The sequence below is a fragment of the Xyrauchen texanus genome, chromosome 3 (assembly GCF_025860055.1).
Source record: "Xyrauchen texanus isolate HMW12.3.18 chromosome 3, RBS_HiC_50CHRs, whole genome shotgun sequence".
In the NCBI taxonomy this organism is placed as follows: domain Eukaryota; kingdom Metazoa; phylum Chordata; class Actinopteri; order Cypriniformes; family Catostomidae; genus Xyrauchen; species Xyrauchen texanus.
The window spans coordinates 57889602-57917450 of record NC_068278.1 but is presented as its reverse complement, the minus strand read 5'-3'; the positions used below and the strand labels follow the sequence as shown (position 1 = coordinate 57917450).

Genomic DNA, 27849 nt, shown 5'->3' with positions numbered 1-27849 from the left:
CTTCACACTGATCTTCAATAGATCACTGGAGCAGTGTGAAGTCCCATGCTGCTTCAAATGCTCAGTCATCATTCCTGTCCCAAAGAAACCCAAAATCACAGAATTAATGACTACAGACACATCACCCTGACGTCTGTGATCATGAAATCATTTGAGAGACTGGTGTTGGCCCACCTGAAGGACATCACTGGACCCTTTCTAGGTCCCCTTCAATTTGCTTATTGGACAAACAGGTCTGTGGAAGATACAGTCAAAATGAGATTGCATCATATCCTTCAACATCGGGACAGACCAGGGATATATGCAAGGATCCTTTTTGTGGACTTCGGTTCAGCTTTCAACACCATCATCCCAGCTATTCTCCTGACTAAATTACTCCCACCTCTATCTGTCAGTGGATCACAAGCTTTCTGTCGGACAGGCAGCAGCTAGTGAGAAAGGGGAAATGCACCTCCAGCAACTGTACAATCAGCACTGGTGCCCCCCAGAGATGTGTGCTCTCCCCACTACACTTCTCCTTGTATACCAATGACTGTACTGCCAAGGACCCCTCTGTCAAGCTCCTAAAGTTTGAACTCCAAAGTATTTAGAATACGTTACTGATCGTGGGCGGCTGTGGCTCAGCTGGTAGAGTGGGTTGTCAGCCAATCACAGGGTTGGTGGTTTGATTCCCAGCCCACATGACTCCACATGCTGAAGTGTCCTTGGGCAAAACACTGAACCCCAAGTTGCTCCCAATGGCAGGCTAGCACCTTGCATGGTTGCTCTGCCGTCATTGGTGTGTGAATGAGACACAGTGTAAAGCGCTTTGAATACCGCTAAAGTTAAAGAGGTGCTATGTAAGTGCAGACCATTTACCTTGAGTAATCTAACAGAATATGTTACAAATTATATTTTACAGCATCTATTCTGTAATCTGTAGTGGAATACATTTCAAAAGTAACCCTACCAACCCTGTGTATATATATACATATACATATCACATTTCACAAAGATATATTAATATAAAATCTTCTGAAGACATGGATTTAACCACTATAATTGTGTGGATTACTTTTATGATGCCTTTATGTGCATTTTTGAGCTTCAAAGTTCTGGCCACCATTCACTTGCATTGCATGGACCTACAGAGCTGAAACATTCTTCAACATTTATGCAATAACATTTATGCATTTGGCAGATGCTTTTATCCAAAGCGACTTACAGAGCACTTATTACAGGGACAATCCCCCCGGAGCAACCTGGAGTTAAGTGTCTTGCTCAAGGACACAATGATGGTGGCTGTAGGGATTGAACCAGCAACCTTCTGATTACCAGTTATGCGCTCCCTCAAAATTTTATTTACAAAACTAAATGTGTTTGAAAACTTTTGTGAAATGAATGATTAAGTTGAGTACATTCTCATGTACTCAAGGTGCAAAGAAAGTATTTTTTAAATACCTTTTACTTGACGGTTACACCACATGACATTTTTAAAGTCATTAAATTTTAAATACTATAAAGGTTTTTCAAAAATGTATGAAACCAAATGGGACACAAAGATTACATTTCTACATTTACATTTACATTTATTCATTTGGCAGACGCTTTTATCCAAAGCGACTTACAAAAGAGGAAGAACATCAGCGAATCATCTTAAGGAGACAGTGGTACAAAAAGTGCCATATCACAAAGTGCACTTTGACAAACTTGATTTTTAAAAGAGTTCACATTTTTATCACATCTGACAACATTATTTGTCATTGTAAAAACATTAAGACTTTTATATTAAGACCATAAAACTATAGTTTTGTAGACAAATATACAATGTACCATTTACAGTATGAATTTCTTTACAAAAATGACATTAGAATATGAAAAAAAACAGAGAAATATAAAAATTGTTCGACAACTGCTTAGTTCTTATACTTCCATTTGTGTTTAAACATACTTTTGATGACAATTTGTATTCTACAATGTGGGAAAAAGTAGGAGTAAATAATATTGTAAGTAGGTTTGTTTACATGTGTGACTGGTACATTTTACACTGTCGTTTCGTATCAAGGAAGCTTTGGGCAAGCCAAATGTCTTTCTCTGACACAACCGGTTTACCAGTGAAACCAGTGCCATAACAGTAATAAAGTAAGTTATAATATGGTATGAGGGCACCAACAGAAAACAATTTTAATGACATTGTAATCCGTTCAACGTTGGCTTTGACAGCTACATTTTCTAATTTTACATAACATTTAGCATATATGACTCCTTGGGGGGGGCGGGGGGGGGTTGGGCAATACATATTTTAGGAGCATGAGAACTTCACATAAGTATATACTGATGGAAAAAGCTCAGTTTTTCAAGAAAAATTTTAATAATATACAAAACCACATTTTAAACATTTAAATATGTTGCAGTCAAGCTGATGAGACAGAAAGATGAGAACTTCTGCAATTGGAAGGTTCAGAATTGTTTAAAAGAGTACAAACATATTGAAAACAAACAGAGAACAGCGTATGCCCCCTGTCTCCAAAACCCCTAAGCATTCCTGAGACAGTGTACCCCGGAAGTCAGATGTTTGCTCCGGAGCTGGTAGCAAGACCACTCCGTCCCCCGGTGGAGGGCCGGGAGGAGAATCCTCAGTTCTCCCTTTTTCTTCGCCACAACCCCCTTCGGGCTGCGATACCCAAATTGTCAATAAAGAGCAATTCCCTCACTTTCTGGGTCATCAGACCGACGCGTGCCGTGAGCACCAAAATCGTGCCATCCCGGCTCCCCGGATGTGGCCATCTCGCCTCCTGAACCACGACTGCCCAGCCCCGGTAGGCCAGCATTGACGAGTCTCAAGGACGTCTCTGCAGGACCTCCCCCTGCCGGGAGTGCAAAGCGAGGTATGTGCTTTGAGTTTTTTCTCAGCAATCAAGCCTCGGGACGCGCCTTTGCCTCTCAACGCACTATTACCTGCTCCCCCCTCCGCCGCAAGGCCCCCCCTCGCACAGAGCTTAGACGCATGGCTTGTGCTTTCCAGCCCATCACGATGGCGGGCCAGGACCATCCAACTCGGCTACGCAATTCAATTCGCCAGGCTCCCGCCTTGTTTCAGCGGTATTCATTCCACGCCAATGCGCTGCGAAAACGCCAGCAACTTACGAGCTGAGATTCCACTCTGCTACTCAAGGATACGATAGAGCCTGTCCCACCAGCAAAGATGAAGAAGGGTTTCTACAGCCCTTACTTCATCGTATCCAAAAAAAGTGGTGGGTTGTGGCCAATCTTGGACCTGCTATTTCTCAACCAGAACTTACACTGTTCAAAATGCTCACGCAGAGGCGAATTCTAACCTTCGTTCGGCATCAAGATTAGTTTGCAGCAGTAGACCTGAAGGACGCGTACTTCCACGTCTCCATTCTGCCTCGACACAACCCTTCTTACGGTTCGCGTTCGATGGCCAGGCGAATTAGTACAAAGTCCTCCTCTTCGGCCTGTCCCCTCGCACCTTCACCAAGGTCGCAGAGGCAGCACTTGCCCTGCTACGGGAAGTGGGCACACTCTTTACTGTTACTATGCACCCACACGGACCGGGTGCTTGCGCACCTCAGTCATTTAGGGCTTTAGGTCAACTGGGAAAAAAGCAAGCTCTCTCTGGTTCAGAGCATCTCTTTTCTTGGTTTGGAGTCAATGTAAACGTGTCTCACAACAGAGCGCGCAAAGTCAGAGCTCAGGTGCCTCGCTCTCTTCATGCCCGGTACGGCGGTTCCTCTCAAACAGCATATGCAAAAGCATATGGCATCCTTGGCCATGGTTGCGCCACTCGAGTTGATGCATATGAGACCGCTCCAGCACTTGCTTAAGACTCGAGTCCCGAGATGGGCATGGCACCGTGGCACATACCATGTGTTTATCACCCCTTCCTGCCATCAGACTTTCAACCCTTGGACAGACCTCTGATTTCCGCAGACAGAAATCAGGTGTCCAGACATGTCGTGGTCACCACAGATGTCTCTCAACTGGGGCACTCATATCCCTGGCGACCACGACATGACGGTGGACACGCTGTCGCGACAGGTCTTGCTTACTGTAGAGTGGAGGTGGTACAGCTGATTTAGGGCCACTTGGGCAGGGTACAGATAGATCTCTTTGCCTCCCAAGACAACTCCCACTGCCCGCTCTGGTACTCCCTAACAGAGGCCCCTCTTGGCACAGATGCCCCCGGGTGCTGCACAAGTACGCATGTCCCCCAGTGAGCCTTCTTGCACTGGTGCTGTGCAAGGTCAGGGAGGACGAGGAACAGGTCACATTGATGGCTCCTTATTGGCCCATCCGGACCTGGATCTCTGATCTCGCGCTCCTTGTGACAGCTCCTACCTGGCAAATTCCCTATCTCAGGGATGGGGCACCCTCTTGCACCAGGACCCAGACCTCTGGAATCTCCATGTCTGGCCCCTGGATGGGACATGGAATACTTAAGCGGTCTACCACCTGCAGTAGTAGACATGCGGTTTCGAGCACACTCTACGAGAAGTGTAACATCCTCGTGGGCACTGGGCCATGGCACCTCACTAGCAGACATCTGCAGAGAAGCGTGCTGGGCAACACCCAACATCTTTGCGAGGTTCTACAACCTCAAGGTTGAGTTAGTCTCATTCCGTGTTTTGACAGGTCCGAGCCGTTAGACTTTGTAATACAGAATAACCGACCGGGTGTTCTGCCTGCACTGGATCGCCCTTCACCAAGCTGATCCAGTGCACCTTCTTTCCTAGGTGAGCCAGCAAGCTCTCGCTCCCTGGATGCTCTTCCTCCCTAGCCCTCTGGCCGCTGATTCAGTGGAGGAATTTGCCGCCAGACCCACCACGACTCACTGCCCCCCGGTCGCTTTGTCTGTAGCAACTCCTCCCTTGTCAGGTAGGATCTACCACCGCACCACATCCACGGGTGGCTTGACCACAAGTTACCCCCCCCCCCAGTCTGGGCAGGTCATGGTCTATGCAGGACCTTTTCCCCCTGAAAGAATAGGAATGGGAAAGAACGCCTTCCCTGACACATCTGTAGCGTTAAGATAGCCCCATACAGGTGGCTCCCCAGAGCGTTATATGACACCTTTTATTGGGGACGTTGGGGAGGGTTACCTGCAGCCGACCCAGCTGCTTCTACAGATGTCTGCTAAGGAGGTGCTATTGGCCCATGCCCATGAGGATGCCACACTCATTGTAGAGTGTGCTCGAACCCACAAAGGGACAGGCACAGCCTGGGTCTGGTAGGCCAATGCGCTGGCATCGACTACCCAGTGGGCGAGCCTCTGTTTTGAGACAGCGTTCCCGGTCCAGAGGTCTGGGCACGAATGCCAGAGGGTGCCCCATCCCTGAGAAAGAAGGTCCTTCATCAGGGGAATTTGCCAGGGAGTTGCTGTCGCGAGGAGCATGAGATCCGAGAGCCAAGTCCGAGTGCGCAAGTAAGGGGTCACTAGAGTGACTTGTTCCTCGTCCTCCCTGACTTTGCACAGCACCTGTGCAAATGGGCTCACTGGGGAAAATGTGTACTTGCGGAGCCCCTGGGTTAGCTGCATGCCCGTTGCACCCGTTTGGAGACATCTGTGGTGACCACAATGCATCTGGACACCTGCTGTAGGGGGACTCCTGTCTGCAGAAAACAGAGGTCTGTCCCAGGACTGAGTAACTGATGGCAAAGGGGGTAGAAGACCACACAATATGTGTTGTTTCGCCATGCCCATCTCGCGACTCGAGTCTGAAGCCAGTGCTGAAGCGGTCCCATATGCATCAACCTTAGTGGCGCGACCACGGCTGAGGATGCCATATGCCCCAGGTGCCTCTGGAAATGTTTTAGAGGGACCGCAGTGCCTATTTTGAACAATGTAAGGCAATTCAGCACTGACTGCGTGTGCTCGTTTGTGAGGCGTGCTGTCATTGAGACTGAGTCTAACTCCATGGCAAGAAAAGAGGTGCTCTGAACTGGGGAGAGCTTGCTCTTTTCCCAGTTGACCTGAAGCCCTAAATGGCTGAGGTGCCCGAGTACCTGGTCCCAGTGAGCGCATAGTGCCTCTCAAGAATCAGACAGTCATCGAGGTATGACTGTCACATAGGAGTGGTGGTGGTGTAGTGGTCTAAGCACATAACTGGTAATCTGGTTATCAAAAAGACACTGGTTCGAGCCCCACAGCCACCACCATTGTGTCCTTGAGCAAGGCACTTAACTCCAGGTTGCTCCAGGGGGATTGTCCCTGTAATAATTGCACTTTAAGTCGCTTTGGATAAAAGCGTCTGCCAAATGCATAAATGTAAATGTAAATGAGGTAGATGAGTATGTGGATACCCACTTCCCTTATAAGGCAAGGGCGGCCTCTGCAACCTTTGTGAAGACGCGAGGGGACAGGGACAGGCTGAAGGGGAAGACCTTATACTGGTATGCCCGGCCCTCGAACGCGAACTGTAGAAAGGGTCAGTGTTGGAACAAGATCAAGACATGTAAGTACGCGTCCTTCGGGTCTACCGCTGCGAACCAATCTTGATGCCGGACGCATGTTAAAATGTGTCTCGCAGGTCCAAGATTGGTCTCCACCAACCTCTTTTTTTGGGTATGATGAAATAAAGTCTGAAGAAACCTTCTCCATCTTGGCTGGAGGGACAGGCTCTATCACGTCCTTTTGTAAAAGGGTAGTGATTTCCACATGCAGGGTGCTGGCTATATCGCAGTGCACCGAAGAGGGGTTGATGCCGCTGAAACGGGGCGGACGCCTGGCTAACCGAATTGCATCATTGAGTCGGATAGTCCTGGCCAGCCAGTGTGATGGGTTGGAAAGCGTAAGCCACACGTCCAAGCTCTGCGCGAGGGGTACTAAGGGGACGTTCCCTATTGATGTACACGGTGGGGCTTTGCAGCAGCGGGGAGCAGGTAGTGTTGCATCGGGAGGCAAAGTTGCATCCTGAGGCATGTATGCTAAGAAAAAACTCGGCAGGGGACGGGTTAGTGACTGAGGAGGAGGTCCTTGTGAGGCATCCTCTGGACTCGTCAGAACCGGCCAGCGGAGGTTGTGTAAGTTGTACAGTCGTGGGTGTGGAGGTGAAGTTTCTATGTCCATAGTGCCACTTTTCCTGTAAGGGTTTGATGCCAGGGCATTTGCGGGTACCGGCTAGGAATGAGGAAATTGCTCTCTTATTGACAATGTGGGTACCGCATCCCAAAGGGGGTGTGGCAAATGAAAATATGGCAATCAAGGATTTTCTTCCTGGCCCTCCACCGGGGGAAGGAGTGGTCTGGCTACCAGCTCCTGTGCGAACCTCTGGGCCCTGGTTGTGGAGGGACTACCTGTTGGTTCCTTGTTGCCACAGGGGGACACCCTATTCAACTGGGAAATGGGACATTGAGAAAGCTAACATTGTCAGCATCTCGACCAAGTTCAGCCACAGATGACATTCCCGGACCACAAGGGTGGCCATCATCTGTCCGAGTGCCCGCGCTATGACCATCTTGGCCCGGAGGGCGAGGTCGGTCACAGAGCGCTGTTCCTGCAGCACATCAGGATCAGGACTACCCACTTGCAAATCTTTTAGTGTCTTGGCTTGGTGAACTTGCAGGAGGGCCATGGCATGCAGAAGACCTGACCAGAGGCCTGGTAGGATTTCACTGTCATCGACGACATTATCCTACAGGCCTTGGAGAGGAGTGCTGGGTGATCCCGCCATTGGCCGCGCTTTGTGGGCACAGGTGCACCACAACCGTTTTGCCCATCTGGGGGACCTTCATGTTCCCATGGACCGCCCCCGCCTGCGTAGGTAGTGAATGCGGATGAGTAAGGAGGGGGTGTCTTTGAGTGGTGCCCAGACTTGATGAACTAATCGTCTAGCCGTAAGAGTTGAGGAGAGGACGGAGGTTTTCAATGCTGCCCCATGCCCCACTGTGCGTCAGCCTCGAACTGGGTGGGCAGACCTGACGGTGGCAACCCAGTAGAGTCCTCCACGTCAGACGCCGCGACGCATACACCTTGGTGCCGACGGAGAAATCAGACTGGTCATGAGGTAAGCAATCGAGCGTGCTTGGGGGCGGGTGGTTCATGGAGATTTACATGGTGAAACCGCGCCCGCCGAACTCCCCAATTCACCGCGAGCCGCGACCGCAACAATGCCATGGTCAAGTTCTCGCAATGAGTACATTAACCATCCACAAATGCTGCCTCAAATGATCACGACCCAGACACATGAGGCAGCGCCTGTGACCGTCAGAAGCAGAGAGATATCTGCCACATCCAGGAACAACACAAAGGCGGAAAGGCATCATGAAAAATATGCGTCTCTAAAAAGACATTCAACGACAAAGTGTTTAATCTTTTAGAAGGTTTATTGCTCTTTTAGACCGCTGTTGAAGTGCCCATGGGCGTGGACTGCACTTGCATGCAGAGGAGGGAGAAAGCTGCTGGTAATGTGCCGTAGATCCAACAGCAATGTTCTAGAGGTGAGTCGAACAGTAGTGAGATCCTCAGCTCGCTGATCACACAACCGCTCGGCTCCGAAGAAAGAATCTGACTGAACAGATGCACGATCCCCACATTTTATACCTGTATGTCCGGGGGCGGGTCATGCAAATTCTGTTTGCCAATTTTTCATTGGCCTTTTCTCATATTCAGAGGTATTCAAGGCTCTCGAAAGAAGCCCCTTGTGTCGCTACAATCGACACAACTTCGAGTGAGTGACAGAAGGGGAAATAAAAATGTACACTTGTTGTGTAAATGATACTTTTCATGGGACCAAATTTTAAAATATTTTTTAGAAAAAGTGGTTCCAAAGTATTAATTAAAATACCAAATAGAGAATTTCTTTCTCTTGTCCCACCTTCTTGATGACCAACTTTCCTTTCAAAATTAAATCTACAATTTGTTTAATTGTCAACAAATTTCAAATAATAGTAATTATGCACTGAATTTCTGTCCCACAACATGTACGCAACCCTGTTGTGGAAACCCATTTAGCATGGCACAGGAAGAGAATAAAATAGTAAGGAAAATGGCACAGAGAAGATTGCATCATCCATCCATAAGCCAACACAATGGTAATCCAAGGTAAGGTAGTCATCATGGACCCAAGGTAAGTCCTCTCCTCTATTGTTCATATTTTTCCAATCGCACTCGAACGGGCGATGGCCACTCTTGTGGTCCAGAAACGTAATCTATGGACTGGACCTGGTAGAAATACGGGGGTAAACAAAGCACGCTTTCTCGAACGCCCCTGTCTCCCAGCTCTGTCCATTCGGCGGCACCATTGCCGACTCCGCCCAGCAGTCCTCAGCGGTGAAGAAGCAGACGGAGGCATCCTGCCCTGCCGCAAACCTGCAGCCAGGGGCCATGCCCCATCTGCTCGCCGAGGGCATCCTCCTGCGGCTTAAAATAAAATGTGCTGCTCCGCCTCAACCAAGAGTGGGCCCAGCTCTCAGCCCCAGCGTCGAGCACCCCGCAGGAAGCGCACGCCCCCCGTCTCATGGACCCCTTCGAGGACACGGAAGGCTCCCTAGCGCTCCTGAGACGGACGACCCAGAGATCAAGACGTTTTCTCCGGAGTTGGTAAACGGACCATTCCATCCCCGGTTGAGGGCCGGGAAGAGAACATTCAGTTAAAGGTATTTTTAGCACTTTTTTCACTGATAGAGCAATTTCCTCTTTCTGGGTCGCCTGGCCCGCAAATGCCGTTCTCACGGCACTCTGCCACCACACCTCAACAGTCCCGGCATGCTGGACGCGGACCCTCCACCCTCAGCCCCACGACTGTTCCCCGACTGGCCGGTTCTGATGAGTCCAGAGGACGCCACTACAGAACCTCCTCCTCAGTCACGAACCAGCCCCCTGCTGGGAGTTACGGAGCAAGGTAAGTGCTTTGAGTCTTTGCTCAGCACTAGAGCCTCGAGACGCGTCCGTGCCTCCCAACGGCATACTACCTGCTCCGCCCCGCTGCGAAGCCTTGCCGGGTACGTAAAAATAATCGTCCCTTTGGTGCCCCTAGCACGGAGCTTGGATGCGTGGTTTTCACTTCCCAACCCTTCACGCTGTCTGGCCCGGACCATTCAACTCGGTCATGCAATTCTGTTTGCCAGGCCCCCCTCCCCCTTCACAGGCGTCTGCTTCTCCGCAGTACACGGCGAACATGCCAAATCCCTGTGCGCGGAAATCGATACTCTTCTACTCAAAGATGCGATAGAGCCTGTCCCTCCAACCGAGATGAAGAAGGATTTCTACAGCCCTTTCTACATCGTACCCAAGAAAGGCGGCGGCTTACGACCGATCTTGGACTTGCGAGTTTTCAACCGGGCCTTGTACAAACTCCCGTTCAAAACGCTCACGCAAGAACACATCTTAACTTGTGTCCGGCATTTAGATTGGTTCGCACTGGTAGAGCCATACTTTTTCCAACCTATACTGTGAATGTTAGAATGATGTATTCAATATGTACAAGAACAATCCAATAATTTGTGTATTATAAATAAAAATAGATTTTTTTTTTTTCCATTATTCTAACTTAGATGATGATCAAACCAGATTCAAAATTATACATGAATGCAGGAAATTCCAAAGGGTTCACATCCTTTTTTTAGCTGCTGTATAGAGATAGGCTGGTTGTTTTTATTCTTCAATTGTTAAACTGCAAAAAAAAAAAAAAAAAAAATGTAAATAGATTTGTCTTGCAAGCGATCCATTCAAAATTTCTTATAAAATATGAGTAGGAAGTATACTGTTGTTCATTCAAATGTTGATGTAAAAATTATTGATAAATATGCACATCTGTCATGTGAGCCTGTTTTGTTTCAGCCAGTTTAGATCTTGTCATATCAGTTTGATTCTGGTTAACCTGTTAATAACAGGCAGTTAGTTGATTAAAAGATGCCAAAATTTGCATCCCTAGTTTCAGACTTTATCTGGTTAACAGAAATGTTAGATTTCATTAAATCAATCCAAGTGACCTGACAGATCTGTAAGTATTTGTGGAGTGGAGGGGGGCGGGGCCGGGTCGGAATATCGCGCGCCCGGTCCCCAATCGGCCTGATGAGGCGCGCGAGGGATAAAGGCGGCCGGTGAGAGAGAGAATTACGGGCATGTCTGTCGTGTGTGTTTATGTTTGTGCTTTTGGTTTGAGTTTTAATTAAATTATCATTTATGTTGACAAGCCGGATCTCGCCTCCTCCTTGCCCATCCTTTAACTGTTTTACAGTATTCTAATCATTTTACTTATCAAAGTGTCTGTTGTGTCACTCCATAAAAAAAATTACATTCAGTTTACCAAGTGTTGTAATTAGATGGCCGTTGTTTGTGAGATATGTCAAGTTTCAACCCGTTTCCAGTGATGTATGGAAATATTGACTGCAATTTCAAAAGTCATGTCACAACTGGAAAATTTGCACCAACAAAAACTTTCACCTTTACAATGCAGAATATTCTCTAACTTTCCAATAACACAAAATGTTTCAAACTTAAGTGGTTAAAACTATTCTTGTAATAAACATAAAAAAGATCACATTCAGTCATTTCATTCCTCAACCACAAGAGAGGCTGAACTTTTCCCATCAACACAATCTGTGGTGTACCAAACACTTCAAAATGTTCAATTCAAGACATTAATTTGACATTTATAAAGTCCAGAATCCACTTTATGTTGCTTTAATAATCAATAATGGGGTAAAAGAAAAGAAAAATAGGGTACACATGGAATTTTCTCATTTCATGAATTTGAACATATACACATTTGCTTTATAAAATACACAATGTAAACATATATACCTGCCCAATAAAAAAGTGCAGGGGACAAACTTTCGTTTTATTAAAAATAAGGGAGACATGTCCCCTATAGAGACATGTTCAACGCCCATGAACACAGTCCACAGTTTATGAATAGTCAAATGTATATTTCAAGTTAGATGCAGTTTATAAATTAAATCACACAAAACAAAGTTTGATCAACTGAATGTTCTCTAATCGTCACTGTAAAAGATAGTTTGCTTATGAATTAGATTTATCAAGGTGACCTCGGCAGTGGTTCTCAACCAGGGGGTCGGGGCCCACTGAGGTGCTGCAGCAAACTTCCAACGGGACATGAGATGACTTAAATCAAGTTATTTGAAAATAATCAGACTTCATTAAAATGCTAAAAACAGCTAAAAGTCAAGTATGTCTACACTATATAAACTGATGTTATCGAGTACTAAAGTATACTGACACTCCTCGTTTCTGGGGGATGGGGGCTTTAAATATTGTTTTGCACAATAGGGTGCCTGTTAGGGTTACCTTGTCTTGTTTTACCGTTGCCCCTTTGGTTTCCATTTTTGTCCCTTTTGTTTTCCGTAGTTTTCACTTTTGTCCCTTGTTTAGCTCCACTGTCTCACTAGTCTATTGTTTAAAAGAACTACACTTATCATAATCATCCTGTCCTTGTGTATTTATATCCTGGTTTTTGGTTCAGTCCTTGTCTTTCGTTGAAATGTTGTTAGCCTGGTGTGTTTCCCCTGCCCGTGCTGTTCTAGTTTTATGTTTGTTTCCCCATTGAGGGTTTTTTCCTTTGTGTTTGTTTATTTTGCTTATGAATAAAGTAAGCCTGCATTTGGATCCGCTCTCCTCGTCTGCCCTCGCTGCCTTCATTGCGTAACAGTGCCTTTGAGTCAAAAAGATTAAGAATGCACGATCAATGGCAAGTTGATCACCAACTTCACACATTTCCAAATTTCCATTTCTTTGGAGTCATTATTTAATGTCCTGTGACCCGAGTGTGACTGCTGTGTCCAGTTTCCATTTCCCTTTTTGATTTGTAACTAGTGGCGCATAAGAAACACTAAAACGTATTGTCCACATATGTGCACAGCGGGACTACATTGTGAAATTTTAAATAATATCAAACTATAGAAAGTCAGGTTTTTTTTTATTAAATTTGTTTACGTTTTTGAGACATTACAGCTGATTTTCTATGAAGCTGAATAAATCATTCTGATTTAAAGTAATGTCCAGCATCAACAAATCACCAACAATCATGTTAAAATAAAATGATACATTGTAAATGGTGAATCTACAGTGAGGAAAATAAGTATTTGAACACCCTGCTATTTTGCAAGTTCTCCCACTTGGAAATCATGGAGGGGTCTGAAATTGTCATCGTAGGTGCATGTCCACTGTGAGAGACATAATCTAAAAAAAAAAATCCAGAAATCACAATATATGATTTTTTAACTATTTATTTGTATGATACAGCTGCAAATAAGTATTTGAACACCTGTCTATCAGCTAGAATTCTGACCCTCAAAGACCTGTTAGTCTGCCTTTAAAATGTCCACCTCCACTCCATTTATTATCCTAAATTAGATGCACCTGTTTGAGGTTGTTAGCTGCATAAAGACACCTGTCCACCCCATACAATCAGTAAGAATCCAACTATTAACATGGCCAAGACCAAAGAGCTGTCCAAAGACACTAGAGACAAAATTGTACACCTCCACAAGGCTGGAAAGGGCTACGGGGAAATTGCCAAGCAGCTTGGTGAAAAAAGGTCCACTGTTGGAGCAATCATTAGAAAATGGAAGAAGCTAAACATGACTGTCAATCTCCCTCGGACTGGGGCTCCATGCAAGATCTCACCTCGTGGGGTCTCAATGATCCTAAGAAAGGTGAGAAATCAGCCCAGAACTACACGGGAGGAGCTGGTCAATGACCTGAAAAGAGCTGGGACCACCGTTTCCAAGGTTACTGTTGGTATTACACCAAGACGTCATGGTTTGAAATCATGCATGGCACGGAAGGTTCCCCTGCTTAAACCAGCACATGTCAAGGCCCGTCTTAAGTTTGCCAATGACCATTTGGATGATCCAGAGGAGTCATGGGAGAAAGTCATGTGGTCAGATGAGACCAAAATAGAACTTTTTGGTCATAATTCCACTAACCGTGTTTGGAGGAAGAAGAATGATGAGTACCATCCCAAGAACACCATCCCTACTGTGAAGCATGGGGGTGGTAGCATCATGCTTTGGGGTGTTTTTTCTGCACATGGGACAGGGTGACTGCACTGTATTAAGGAGAGGATGACCGGGGCCATGTATTGCGAGATTTTGGGGAACAACCTCCTTCCCTCAGTTAGAGCATTGAAGATGGGTCGAGGCTGGGTCTTCCAACATGACAATGACCCGAAGCACACAGCCAGGATAAGCAAGGAGTGGCTCTGTAAGAAGCATATCAAGGTTCTGGCGTGGCCTAGCCAGTCTCCAGACCTAAACCCAATAGAGAATCTTTGGAGGGAGCTCAAACTCCGTGTTTCTCAGCGACAGCCCAGAAACCTGACTGATCTAGAGAAGATCTGTGTGGAGGAGTGGGCCAAAATCCCTCCTGCAGTGTGTGCAAACCTGGTGAAAAACTACAGGAAACGTTTGACCTCTGTAATTGCAAACAAAGGCTACTGTACCAAATATTAACATTGATTTTCTCAGGTGTTCAAATACTTATTTGCAGCTGTAACATACCAATAAATATTTAAAAAATCATACATTGTGATTTCTGGTTTTTCTTTTTTAGATTATGTCTCTCACAGTGGACATGCACCTACGATGACAATTTCAGACCCCTCCATGATTTCTAAGTGGGAGAACTTGCAAAATAGCAGGGTGTTCAAATACTTATTTTCCTCACTGTATGTACTGATTATCATTGTCACGTGTCTGTCAAACATGTTGAGATCCAAACATCATCTGCAGCTGAAACTGAACTTTTGATCAGATTTTAGGAGTGAACGCACTTAGAGAGATATATGATGCTCCCTTGCTCCCTATTTAGTGAATGACTAAACCTCAAGTGTGCTGTCTGTCTGCACTGGTCTCAGAACAGTTTGAAATGCACCTTATTTTCATACTAACTCCAGAAAAAGCCTCTGAAATCAAAGGTTTTCAGTTTTTGGATGAACCCATTGATTCTGAATGTGATAATGCACATATATAATAATGCATTTATTAATGTTAATGAATAGAATTGTATTGCACAGAGATAACAAAATAAAATATAACAATGTACATTAAAATGAAGTGAAATGACCCACAGATGTGTTTAGAGTTGAAAGTCTCTGCATAATTTTATGAATCACACTGCTGCCAGACGATTGGCTGATTAGATAATTGCATGAATTAGTAGGTGTACAGGTGTGCCTAATAAAGTGAGAGAGAGAGAGTTTATGTCCCAGTGGTCAAAGTTTGGCAAAAGGAACAAGAAGAGCGAGTGCATGAGAGAGAGAGAAGATGAATGATTAGATATAATTTTCATTGTGGTGTAGAACATGATTCAAGTAACTGGATTTGATGGAAGTTTTTAATGGGAGTTTCATGTACAGGTGAATCCCAATGACCTATTAAACTCCTAATGATAAGATGTTTATAACCTATTAACAGTTCTAAAACAATTTAGGCTGGGCCAAACCAAGCTCTTTTGCGAGATTTAAAGTTGTTTTTCTCTATGTATAAATGGAGATGATTTAGTACTATAGGTACTCTCTCTAGAAGTGGCCGTCCAGCCAATATGACTCAAAGGGCACACCACAGAATGTAAAAAGAGGTGTAAAAGAGCCCTAGAATGACAGATTAAGATTTGAAGGAATCATTGGAACTGGTTAACATCTCTGTTCATGAGTGTACTATACAGAAATCATTAAACTGGTATGGTGTTCATTGCAGGACACCACGAAGGAAGCCGCTGCTTTCCACCAAAAACATTGCCCAGACATTAACCCAATAGAGACGCTGTGGAATGATCTCAAGAGACCCGTTCACACAACGCATCCTAAAAATATGTCTGAACTGAAGCAGTTCTGTAACGAAGAATGATCCAAAATTCCTTCTGAACGTTGGGCAGCTACCGGAAATGCTTAGTTGTCATCTGGTGATTATTCAGAGCTCATCTTGTTCTTGAATATGTTTTTATTTTTGTTGTTGTTGTTTTTTTAGTTTTTCATGATCTGGTCCACGCGTGTTGCATGGAAAGATCGCATGTGTGGCAAGGAGCCATAAGGCAAAGCCAATTTCAAAATAAAAGTCATTGATGTTTCTGAATGTTATCATGAAGTGATTATTGACTTGACATATTTATGGGTCCCTTCAGCCATGTCCTATAGGACGGGTTGGCCCTGCATCAAATACTAGACATTGCAAACCAGCATAATTTATTATAAGTTAAAAACCTACTCCGTAATAACAGATGCTCTCTCTACCTACATCCTACAACATTAATTTTACCTTGTGCTTGACAATGAGGAAGACCATTTGGCCCATGTGTTGATGTTCAATATGAAGCCCTGCTTTTTTGCAAAGTTTGCTGGAGGTTAAATATGTTTAAATTGATTTTAAATGAACAAATAAATAAACATACCAACAATCTTTGACCGAACAAGGAGGAACTCCAATCCAGAAATGTTGAATCGCTGGATCTTGGTATCAGATCGACCAACCTTCATATCATACTGTAATCAGGTCATACACTGCAACAAACTACAATGATGTGTCTACAAATTATGTATAATTGCAAACTGTTGAAAAAGATTGATCATTTATTTAGAAATGCAATTTTATGGACTCCTTTAGATATGAACAAATGTAATGAGTTAATTTGTTTAGCAGTCAGGTTGGTACTATAGTGTGCTATTCAACAATGAAGAATTCATATGTTTGATATTTGCATCCTCTTAAACTACAAACAAATACGTTTTAACCTGAGCTCATGTTAAATTAGAAAATCAAACTGATAATACATTGATAATAAACATCAATAATGCATAACAATTTCCTAACATTGACCCGTCTCTTGCAGGACTAAACAGAGAACTAATTCAAATAAGAAGTCTTCAACAAAACAAACCTATTTCCACTGGCATTTAATGGATGTACAGGAGACGGAGCAGTTTAGCTGATATGCCGCAATGTATCACAAATAGGAAATAATTTAGCAACATATTTACATGGCAATAAAACAAGAGATTTCAATTCAGTTACAGCAGAAAAAAAACAAAAAACATCATTTACATGCAGTGCTCCTGTACATGCACGTCTTTGCGTTTCAATGCAAAAACATGTTTATGTATGATTGTGACATCATCATATGTTGGACAATACAAATACAACTTTCTTCAAAAACAAGTGCCTATTTAAAGTGGTTGACACACTGGTTTAATTCTAACACATATGAAAGATGCAACTGATGCAACGGGAATAATACTCGCAACAAATATCAAATCACTATTAAAACTCAGTATGCTGCGAGCCAGCAGTGATATTACCATTAGAGTGTTGGGAGGAGGGTATGGAAATACACTTTTAAAGGGATAGCTCACCCAAAATTGAAAATTCTGTAATCGTTTATGTTCCTTGATGTTGTTCTTTTTATTTAGAAGATTCTGTTCCAGGAAAACAAAATTCAGCATACAGGTTTGGAACGAAATGAAGGTGAATAAATAATGACTGAATTTTCATTTCTGGATTAACTGTTCCTTTAATGGCAACTCAATGAAGCAAAGCTGGTTTGGACTGTTTAGTGTGAAACTTTCTAAAAGTATTTGACTTTGAGTTGTATTTCAGAGAGTGTGTACAGTACTCCAGACAGACGGTGAATTCTCCTTCATTGGCAGAAACACACGGTACATCTACAAGAGTTAGACTTCATTCAGACACAACCGTGCCTTAAAACACAAACTTCATTCACAACAAAATATGAGAAATACATTTACACACAACTACACTTTAGTGACCAATGCTGTTCTTTCACTCTGAATATGAACGAGGTTTTTTAAACTCTAAAACGTCCTCTTTATACGACAACTTCATTTGGCGCTGTCAGATGGCTCATAGCTAAACCGACATTAACAGACATCAAAGAATAGATATCTCTTCAAACTCAATACTCTCTTTAAATCAGTTCTCTTCAGCGTCACATTCACACGTCATTACATGTATTTGAGTATCCAGCTGCAAACATGCAAGCTGCTCCTTTAATATTTACTGTAAATGACAATAGCATCACGAAAACACGTCCAGATAACATTTCACACCAAAATCAAAGATAAACAACAATAATAATAATAATCATGAGACAATGGGCCTATTTATGGACTGATACAATTTGTATAATTGTGACATTATTTGATGACAATTAAGCACCCCTGCTACCCCAAATGATCATTACCGTAATGCATCTCTTTACTGTAACGCAGCTATTGTAAAAATGATTTAATCTGCCTCATTATGTATCAAATTCATTACCCTTCTGACACTTTCATTATTGTAAATGGTGATTATCATTACTGTAATACAATGATTTTGACAATGACAATGATTACTGAACAAATATCAACATTAACATAAATGACCAAATACTGCAATGTTCAATAAATATGAGATATTATATTATAATTTGAGTGATGAGATTTTTTAAAGAACATTTTTTTTTCTTTTTTGGCATTACTGCATTAAATTAATGAGAATTGGGGAGAAAAAAACATTTTGGGCCTTCATTTTCTTTATGCAAAATATAATTTCTTGTTTAAGTTTGGGGTGAAATGTGACCATGTTTTTGACAGGTTTCGTGACATTCAACCAGTAAATGACAAAAGAACAAGTCAAAAGAATCAGTTTTCATGTTTATGAGATGAGCTCAATGGAAAATAAGTGTGTTTATGGAGAGATCATATAAAAACTTTGTTGCCTTTTTGCATTTTGTTTTTCCAGCTAAAAAATACCCTTTCAAAAAAACAAATGGGACAACTGCTAAATTAATTTTGTGCGATAGAAGTTTTTCTGTGACAGTAACATATTTGTCAGAACAGTTTTCCAACATTTGTCACATTTTCAACTGGCTTAACCCTCCTATTGCGTTCAGCTCATTTTTGGCCTGTAGAGGAAAATAATCATTTTTAAATATCACATCTTTTTCATACAGGAACCAAACTTTGTGACTCAGATTTTTAGAAGAACTTATTTAACTTATTTATCAAATTTTTACATGTTTTGTGGCTTAACACTTGAGATTATGCAGATATTTTTGCACATTTATGAATTCGATTTTTCTTAAAATTACTTTACTTGCATTTAGCCTCTTTGCCAAACTCTCAAACACACATCTTGTTTACAAACATAGTTTACATGGATACACACTCAAACACAGAACTGACAAAACAGATGCAACAAATATAAAGGAAAAACTGTTTAAGGGAGGTGTTACAATAAATAATGTGAAGAAAGAAAAGTTCACACTTGACTCTGCTGCCCTCTGCAGCACAATCACACATTAACATCCAGCAGCTCATGATATATTTCATTTAAAAAACATTGTATACAAGTACAGATGTTGTGTAGTTGTGTTTTATAGTTGTTTGATTTTGTCTGGTTGAAAAAAAAAATTATTTGGATGAGTAAATTTTAATTTCTGAGTTGTTTTTCAGGGGTAATTCTGAGTAACTAATATGGAAGTTAATAGGAAAATTCTCACTTTAAATATTTATATAAATTTAACGCAATGTTATATTCAAATGAAATTTCATGTAAACTTTGATAAAAAATATATCTTAACATGTACCACACTGATTTTGCTGTAGTTAATGTATATTTTAAATTTTTAAAGATTTAATCATTTATTTTAATAATAATACAAAAAAAAAAAGAAATGATATCATACATAACAACATTAATTTTTCAGGTAACATGCCAAAAATATAGATATTTTTAAAAGTATGAACAGCTAAGAAGTTGACAATGAGCTACAATATGGTTTTTGATTAAATAAGCTTATAATCTTAAAACACCACCAGGTCAAAACTGACCAGCAAACGCAAAAGCTGTATGATACGTCAGATGTTGAACACAATAGGAGGGTTAACCTTGACAATGTCGTGATGTGGTGTAAGCAAAACCTACATGAAATCAGTCAAACCATTTATTCGTCAAAAACAAAAAAAATAAGTACAAATTTATAACTTAATACTTAAAGCCAAATGCAAGCATTCACAAGTATAAAAGAGCTAAAACTGATATTGAATTCAGAATCCCTGATGTAAACAAGTCACACTCACAAACATTGTTCAAACCAGCCCTGCCAACGCACACGGACTCCCTATTTACAACGTCACATTTCAGAAATAAATGTGGCCATCTTTGAAAAGAAGTGCTCAAAATGGAGATGCACAGATTTATGCTACTCTTGGCAACCTTGATGCATTTGTAAGTAAAAGACATCAATAGCAGGTTTAAATGTTACCTCGGAGGAATTGTTGTGATCCAACTTTGTTTGTGTACGACTCTTAGTGCTTATAAATTCCTGTTGCTTTGGCCTTTTACAGTAAACATACGCAACAGACCAACAAGACTCACAATCATCGTTTGGGACTGATTGACCAAATCGTGGGCGGCACTGTTATGCCTTTTCCCTTTTAACTTGGGATCAACAGCTATCCTGAGCATCTGTGTATAATTGAATCCCCAAAATGTAACAACGTCTAGCATAGGTGAAGCGACACGGTCACCTTGAGACCCAAAATGTCTCCATATAAGATGGAGTTTGGAGGGGGCTAATCCTGTAACCAGGCCCCCCCAGACCTCATTTCTTACCATCTCCTTCACCAGACCTACAAACTAACGTGCAAATCTCCATCTTGAGTCAAGGTCTGAAACATCTTCAGTGGGGACGACAAGTTCAGTGGACTCTTCAATCAAATGTTGAAGGTTTTTCACCATTTCATTCATCCTTCCATTGAACCAAAGCGTTCACCTCGTCTGTGTGGACCTTTGGCACATTAAACATCTTCAGGCTTGAGCTAACTCCATTTACTCAAACGACATGAGATTTGCTGGTATCTAAAAGAGTGGAAAGAGCAATTATATGTGAGTTATGATGTGAGATGGTAGAGATTTTACTATACGCTTTCTACTGCGACAGATATATTTGCGCGTCTATCAGTGGGCAGGAGAGCCTTATTTACACGTGAGAGCGGTGAAGAAACATGGAGTAATGCGAAAATACGTTAGCGAGACGTGTCTCAAACAAGTCAAGACGAGGAAGACCTTGTTATTGAAGGCTGTAACGTGAGGTGGAGTTTAGTCACGTACCTTTGCCAAGCAACGACACGACTTGCCGCATTTATGCTGCGTTTCATTCATCTCGAAATATCGGAAGTTACAAGATGGCCGAGATGCAGGTGTGTGACGTCACACAAACATGTCGGCACTCAGGGAGATAAACATTCACTTTAATGAAATACTAACATCCATCAATGAGTCAAAGTTTCTTCATGACTTGATTATAGAACTTGTTTAAAGGCAAGTCGAAAGGAGCCAGTTGAGGTGGTTTGGGCATCTGGTAAGAATGCCTCCGGGGTGCCTCCCGTTTCACACATACTCCGTTTGCGGTGCGGATTTTTTTCCATACCCATGTTAACAGGTTAGATCTTTTACACTGCACGCGGATGCAGTCCGTCGATCCGTTCCAGTTGCGGTGCGTATACAGCAGTGCAGCGATGGTTTCCGCACCGAGTCTATTTTTGCTGTGCTGCACCGCACTGAATTAAAGTGGCAGCGCATTGTTCACATTAAAATAGACATAGATTGACAAGAAACTGTAATAATTTCATCATATACGCATAGTTTCAGTTCATGTGTTCTACAGTTACTAAATTACAGGGTCAAGAAAAACTAAAAAGTATGATTATAGTCCCAAAAGTTGCAAAATGCCATCCTATATGATTTTTTTTAACACTAAAAAAGACAGAGTGAACCCAAATGCGTCTCATTCTTCTCCTTCTTAGGAACAGATAGCTTTTCTTCTGTCAACAACTCGAACTACATGTAAAAGAAAGAATCACAATGATTATTGTTGATGATGATAATTTTCATACTGTTTCAATGTCTTAAACAATGTCAAAGTTAACGTTTGGATTTAAAATCAAAATTACTTACACATTTTAGATTTTGTGGCACACAGAAACTGCGGATCAGTAGCGCACTGCAAACGCAGCATATGTGAAACACTATAGCGCGTGCTGCTCCTGTACCGCATACGCACTGCACACGGAGGATGTGTGAAATGGGCGTTTGGGAGTTAATAACTCCATTTGTCGTGCGCTTTGATTTTTGAAACTTTGCAGACTTTTTTACATTCACAAACAGCGATAAAACACACTACATGAAAGGTCATATTTGAAAAACCATAATAGGTGCTCTTTAAGACTAATATTTTGTTTTTGTTTTTGCACTGATGCCAGTTTTAAGATTCATTTGTTACGAATAATCTTTTCTTTTGGTTTATATCCATCAAGTCCTAAATCACAAGTATGTAATAACTGGATTATCTAATAGACTTGGTTACTAAAATATAAGTATAATTTAATTTTTTACACATTAAAGGGTTAGTGCACCCAACTAAGACAATACTCTCATGATTTAAAGTCAAAAACGCTTTAATCCTCAATTTGTTCCTTACACCAACCTATCAGTTTGCTTCAGAAGACATTACTTGATTGAGTCGTGTGGGTTACTTTTATGCTGCCTAAATATGCTTTTTGGACCGTCAAACCGCCAGCAGACTGATGGCACCCGTTTACTTGCATTGTATGGACAAAAAGAGCTGAAATGTGCTTATAAAAATCTTCACTTCGGTTCTGCTGCAGAGAGAAAGTCATACACATCTGGGATGGCTTAAAGGTGAGTCATGAGAGGATTTTTGGGTGAACTGGATACTGGTTAAATATCCAATAATATCCAATAAAAATAACTATATAGTGATTTGTACTGTTACTGTGATATAAAATCCTTTGATATAAGATTTTTGGGTCCCACTTTACATTTGGTGTCTTTAACAATGCACTGACATCAAAATACATAAAATGCAATGTATTTATTGCGTAACTACATTTACGGTTACTGAGGTTGAGGTACGAGTAGGTTTAGGGGTTCGGATTTTAATTAGGTGTGAGGTAAACAGTGTAACTACAGATGTAGTTAAATGCAGACAGTGTACATTTTTTCACAGTTTTTTGTTTTAGTCAAAGTTTGTGTCTTGACGAAAATTTCCTTTAAATGAGTCAATATTTCATCATGTCATATAAAATAAGTTTAATCAGTTTTATGTCATTTTTGTAAAGAAAAATAATATCTTTTAGTTGATGATGATGTGCAAAATGGACAAAGAAAAGTGTCAAACTGAAACAAATATTCAAACATTTAAGTATATAAACACTGTACAGTCACATTCCTGAGAATGAGAGCTTTCATTTGATATATGACTTGTCCATTTAGGTGCTATGTGAAGGACTTTTATTTTGATATAAATATTTCTACCTCATTACCTCTAGGGGGCGCTAATTTTCAACGTGAATGTTTTGAGGCCTTACTTTGTTATTTTAGGCAACATAAACGCAGAAGTGATTGTTATCTCTGAAAAGTTCAGATTCTAAGCTTTCAAATGATATCTCATAAGCCTGACTTACGTATATGGATACTTTAATGTTTTAAGCATACATTTTTTTTTCGCTATATAGCGCCCCCTTTTTGACCCAATGACGGGTACATAGAGTTTTTCGCCATGATGCAGCTTTTTTGTCTCGTCTTCGTTATTGTTGATGAAATAAAAAACCTTCGTCAACTAGCGTTTTCTTCAGTGATTTCATTGACGAGATTAACAGGGAATGCAGGTGCTTTAAATGTATGTACAATGCAACGACACATATGTACATAATAAGTTCAGTGTATTAAATGCTACAAAGTACAACGTAGTTAAAGACCTAATATAAAGTGGGTCCGATTTTTGTTTTACTGCCCAGCTCTATTAGTTTTTACTTTATTGCTAAAACACTTGTATTGGTTTGGTTTGTCCAGCTGTCGTCACTGATGGTGTAAGTTGGGGATACCTGAGTTCTTCTCCTCCGACACGCCTCCTCCAGGTTTTTGTGCCAAATGATTGCAGCGAAGCGATCGCTGGTCTGAAACTTGTAAACGTTACCTGAGAAATACAGAGATGCTGCTAAAATTATGCATGGCGAGGTCTGAGGGGGGCTAAGTGGGGCATACAAATGACATCATATGAATGCAAAATTGTGGACCAAAAAGAGATCTGAGTCCACTTTCAAGGTCACAGACAGTGTGGATGCAAAGAGAACTGGATCCTTTTTCACTCAGTCCACTTTTGGTCCACTTAAAGGGGTACGCGTTTGTTTCTTTTAAAGAGGATTCAAGTGTAAAAACACCCTAATTGATATATTTGTCCACTTTAAACTAAACTAAACTAAACCCTTGGTGGAAAAGATTTACCTTTATCAGGATCGTTGAGTTGAAAGATGTTGGGTTGAGACGGGTCATCTGGCAGTACCACCATCCAGCCCAAAACTGACACTTTCTTACACGGTGAAGACTTGTACTGTGATTTATGGAGTGAGATTCCATAAAGTGATGTTCATCTTGCATTAAGACACTTTAAGTAAAATATGATAGCATAAATATGCAAAATCACTCACATGTTTTCTGTCTGTGGCACGTAGCGCTTTAGATCCAAAGAATATGAGTGTGGAACCAGACAGTGTGATCCAAAACCGCGTCCACGAGGCCAGCTGAAAAAAATAAACAAAAACAATATATAAAACTAATTATGTATACTCTAGATCTTTGATTATAAGTATAAAACAATATTTCAGGTTTATTGGAAAACAATTCAGTCACACTCTATATTAGCTGTCTTTAACTATTATGTACTACCATTAAAATACATACAATACAATACAATGTATTTATTGTGTAACTAAATGTTGTTCTGCAAAATTCTCACAAGATTCACATTTGCTTCTACTGAGATTGAGGTACGGGTAGGTTTAGGGGTAGGGGTTAATATTGACAGTGTAACACATGCATCTGATGAGCCAAAACATTATGACCATTCACAGGTGAAGCGAATAATGTTGATCATCTCCTAACAAGGCCATGTGTCAAGGTCTGGGTAGATTAGATGGTAAGTGAACAATCAGTTCTTGTAGTCAACGTGTTGAATGCAGGGGCAATGGAAAGGAGTAAAGACCCGAGCGACTTTGACCAGGGCCAAATTGTTATGGTCAGACGACTGGGTCAGAGCATCTCTGAAACGGCAAGGCTTGTGGGGTGCTCATGTTCAGCAGTGGTGAGTACCTACTGATAGTGGTCTGAGGAGGGACACACCACAAACCATCAACACACCTTGGGTGCCCAAGGCTCAAGTGATGGACGAGGACCAGTGAGGGCAACGAAGGCTATCCCGCCTGGTCCGAACCGACAGAAGGTCTACTGTGGCACAAGTCACAAGAAAATATTAATGATGGATATGGGAGGATCCTGTTTTCTTTTACATCACATGGACAGCCGTGTACGGCGTTTACCCGGGGAAGTGATGGACCAGGATGCACCGTGGGAAGATGACAAGCCAGTGGAGGGAATGTGATGCTCTGGGCAATGTTCTGCTGGGAAACCCTGGGTCCGGCCATTCATTTGGACGTCAATTTGACACATGCAACCTACCTAAACATCGTTGCAGACCAGGTACACCCCTTCATGGCAACAGTATTCCCTGATGTCGGTGGCCTCTTTCAGCAGGATAATACGCCCTGCCACACTGCACACATTTTTCGGGAATGGTTTGAGGAACATGTTCAAGTTCAAGGTGTTGCCCTGGCATCCAAATTCCCATAGTCTCAATCCGACTGAGCATTTGTGGGATGTGCTGGACTAACAAGTCCGATCCACGGCGGCTCCAGCTCTCAACTTACAGGACTTGAAGAATCTGCTGCTGATGTTTTGGTGCCAGAAACCACAGCACACCTTCAGGGGTCTTGTAGAGTCCATGCCTCGGCGGATTGGCACCAAGTCAGCGTTTCGGCAGCACGCCGATGACCAACAGAATGTGGTAAGTGGTCATAATGTTTTGGCTCATCTGTGTATTTACTACATAGTAAGTACCGTGTATCAAATGCTTAAGTACATAGTAGTTCAAGACACCCTCATATAAACTGGCTCCAAATATTCAAAAATACACAAATATATAAGTCGTTTTAAAGTTTCGCCGGACATTTGTTTTCTTGTTTACAGACATGAAGTAAACAAAAGGATGAAAGCCTGACAGTTCCCATTATTTAGGCTTACCATAGTGACTCGGGGTACGGCAAGAACATTCGTTTTATATCCTGGTGCAATAATTGTAATTTTAATGAAAGATTAAACAAGATTTCATCCATAGGTTTTCCTGTTCACCTTTGGTTTCCTGCCCTCCTTCAGCAGGGTCTTCCTCTTTAACGGACCCTCAATCGTGAATCCACCCGCCACTCCAAGACTCAGACTGGGTTCTGCTACTGATGGACTGCGCAATGGGACATCACATTAGTTTCAACACTTTTGAAACACCTGACCAATGCATCGGTGTGTGTGTGTGTGTATCTGTGTGTATTTTTGCATGTACTACTATTAACGCTGGAGCGTTCAGAGGACAAATGGTGATTGTTGTTTTTGTGAGGGTGTAATGAGCCCTTATAGTATAATGGTTGTGTGATTCACACCTGTTCACCTCAAACACACACAGACAGAGAGAGCTCAGTGAGCTGAGAGTGTTAAAAAAAGAGCATTGGACGTAGGACAGAAAAGTTTCCCTCCACCCAGTAGACACCTCACTCAACAGATATCAGGCCTGGTCCAGACCTGATTTCTCTGAAAACAAGACTTCATATCTTATGTGATTCTGCTTCTTTTTTCTTGTTTTAAGGATGTTTTGATATTGTTACCTTAAAATAAGACAAAAATACTCCGTACTAAAAATATGTTTGCAGTGAAAAGAGCGGGAAACAAGAAAGAAAAGGCGCTGCTTGAGAAGGCAGGGGAACCCGATGCCCCAGAGGTATGAAGAAGGTGACCTTTGACCCAGTTGGTACCTGTGGGCATGGCTGCGACCTCTAGGGGAGTTGCGATGAGGAACCCTCCAGTTAGGGCCCAGAGTGGCGTACATGCGCCCCCTGTTTGTACATATTGCACAATGTGATTAGGGTCCAAATTGAGGTTTGAGCCCTTTTTGGGGGCCACACAATATACAGGGACTCTAGGCTATTTTTTAATTCATGCAAATGTTAAAAGGACAGTTCACCCAAAAATGGAAATCCTGTCATCATTTAATCACCCTCATGAAAAGCGTAAAATTCAATCAAATATGTAAATGAGAGTAATGTTTACCTTCATCAAAGCAAGTAATATTTCCGTTTCAAATGTTTAATCGTATAACATAATATCAACATGAACATAGCACATAATGACTCCGGCTTCAGTCATGATCAGACACAGGTGATGTCCCAGTAAGCTCAAACTGGGAGATTCACCCGCCAGAAGAGTATCGCCAGAACACGACTGACGTAACGTGTTCTTCTGCAAATTACGTTTACGTTTCAACCACAGATGTCACTAGAGAACACAAAGTTACATAGTGCAGCTTTAATTTATGTGCATTTATAAAATGATAAGCTTCACATTTCTGTCAATAACCCCTTCAGAAATTTGCCCCATTGACTTCCATTGTAAGAGCCTCACTGTAAAAAGAAAATTATATAACTACACACTCTGTAACAAGTTTATTTTCTTACCAACGTTTCAGCAACCAACCTTGATAAAGGCTTACATTACATCTCCATACTGGCCTGGGAACGCCTTGGGGTCCCCCAGTCAGAGCTGGTTAATGTGGCTCGGGATAGGGAAGTTTGGGGCCCCATGCTGGAGCGGCTGTCCCCGCGACCCGACTTCTGATAAGCAGTTGAAGATGGATGGATGGAGTGTGCAGTTATATATTTTTCTTTTGAACTTTTTGTCCTAAATTGCACCTCCAAACTTAAAATGTGC

At 42.1% G+C, this 27849-nt stretch overlaps 1 protein-coding gene across 2 annotated transcripts in view; it reads right to left on the bottom strand.

Moving 5' to 3' along the window:
- Nucleotides 1-16527: 16527 nt before the first annotated feature.
- The window catches only part of LOC127631821 (ras-specific guanine nucleotide-releasing factor RalGPS1-like), a 160019-nt gene continuing 148697 nt past the window's right edge, over nt 16528-27849 (bottom strand). Inside the window, exons 14-19 of one of the 2 annotated variants that reach the window (XM_052110185.1) lie at nt 26898-26978; nt 26227-26332; nt 24471-24563; nt 24268-24373; nt 23868-23959; nt 16528-20820 (exon numbers count right to left, since the gene is read on the bottom strand). In XM_052110185.1, the coding sequence (XP_051966145.1) occupies nt 20791-20820; nt 23868-23959; nt 24268-24373; nt 24471-24563; nt 26227-26332; nt 26898-26978 (508 nt within the window). In that variant the 3' untranslated portion in view covers nt 16528-20790. The remainder of the gene's footprint in view (nt 20821-23867; nt 23960-24267; nt 24374-24470; nt 24564-26226; nt 26333-26897; nt 26979-27849) is intronic. The other variant, XM_052110193.1, reaches the window with a different exon arrangement.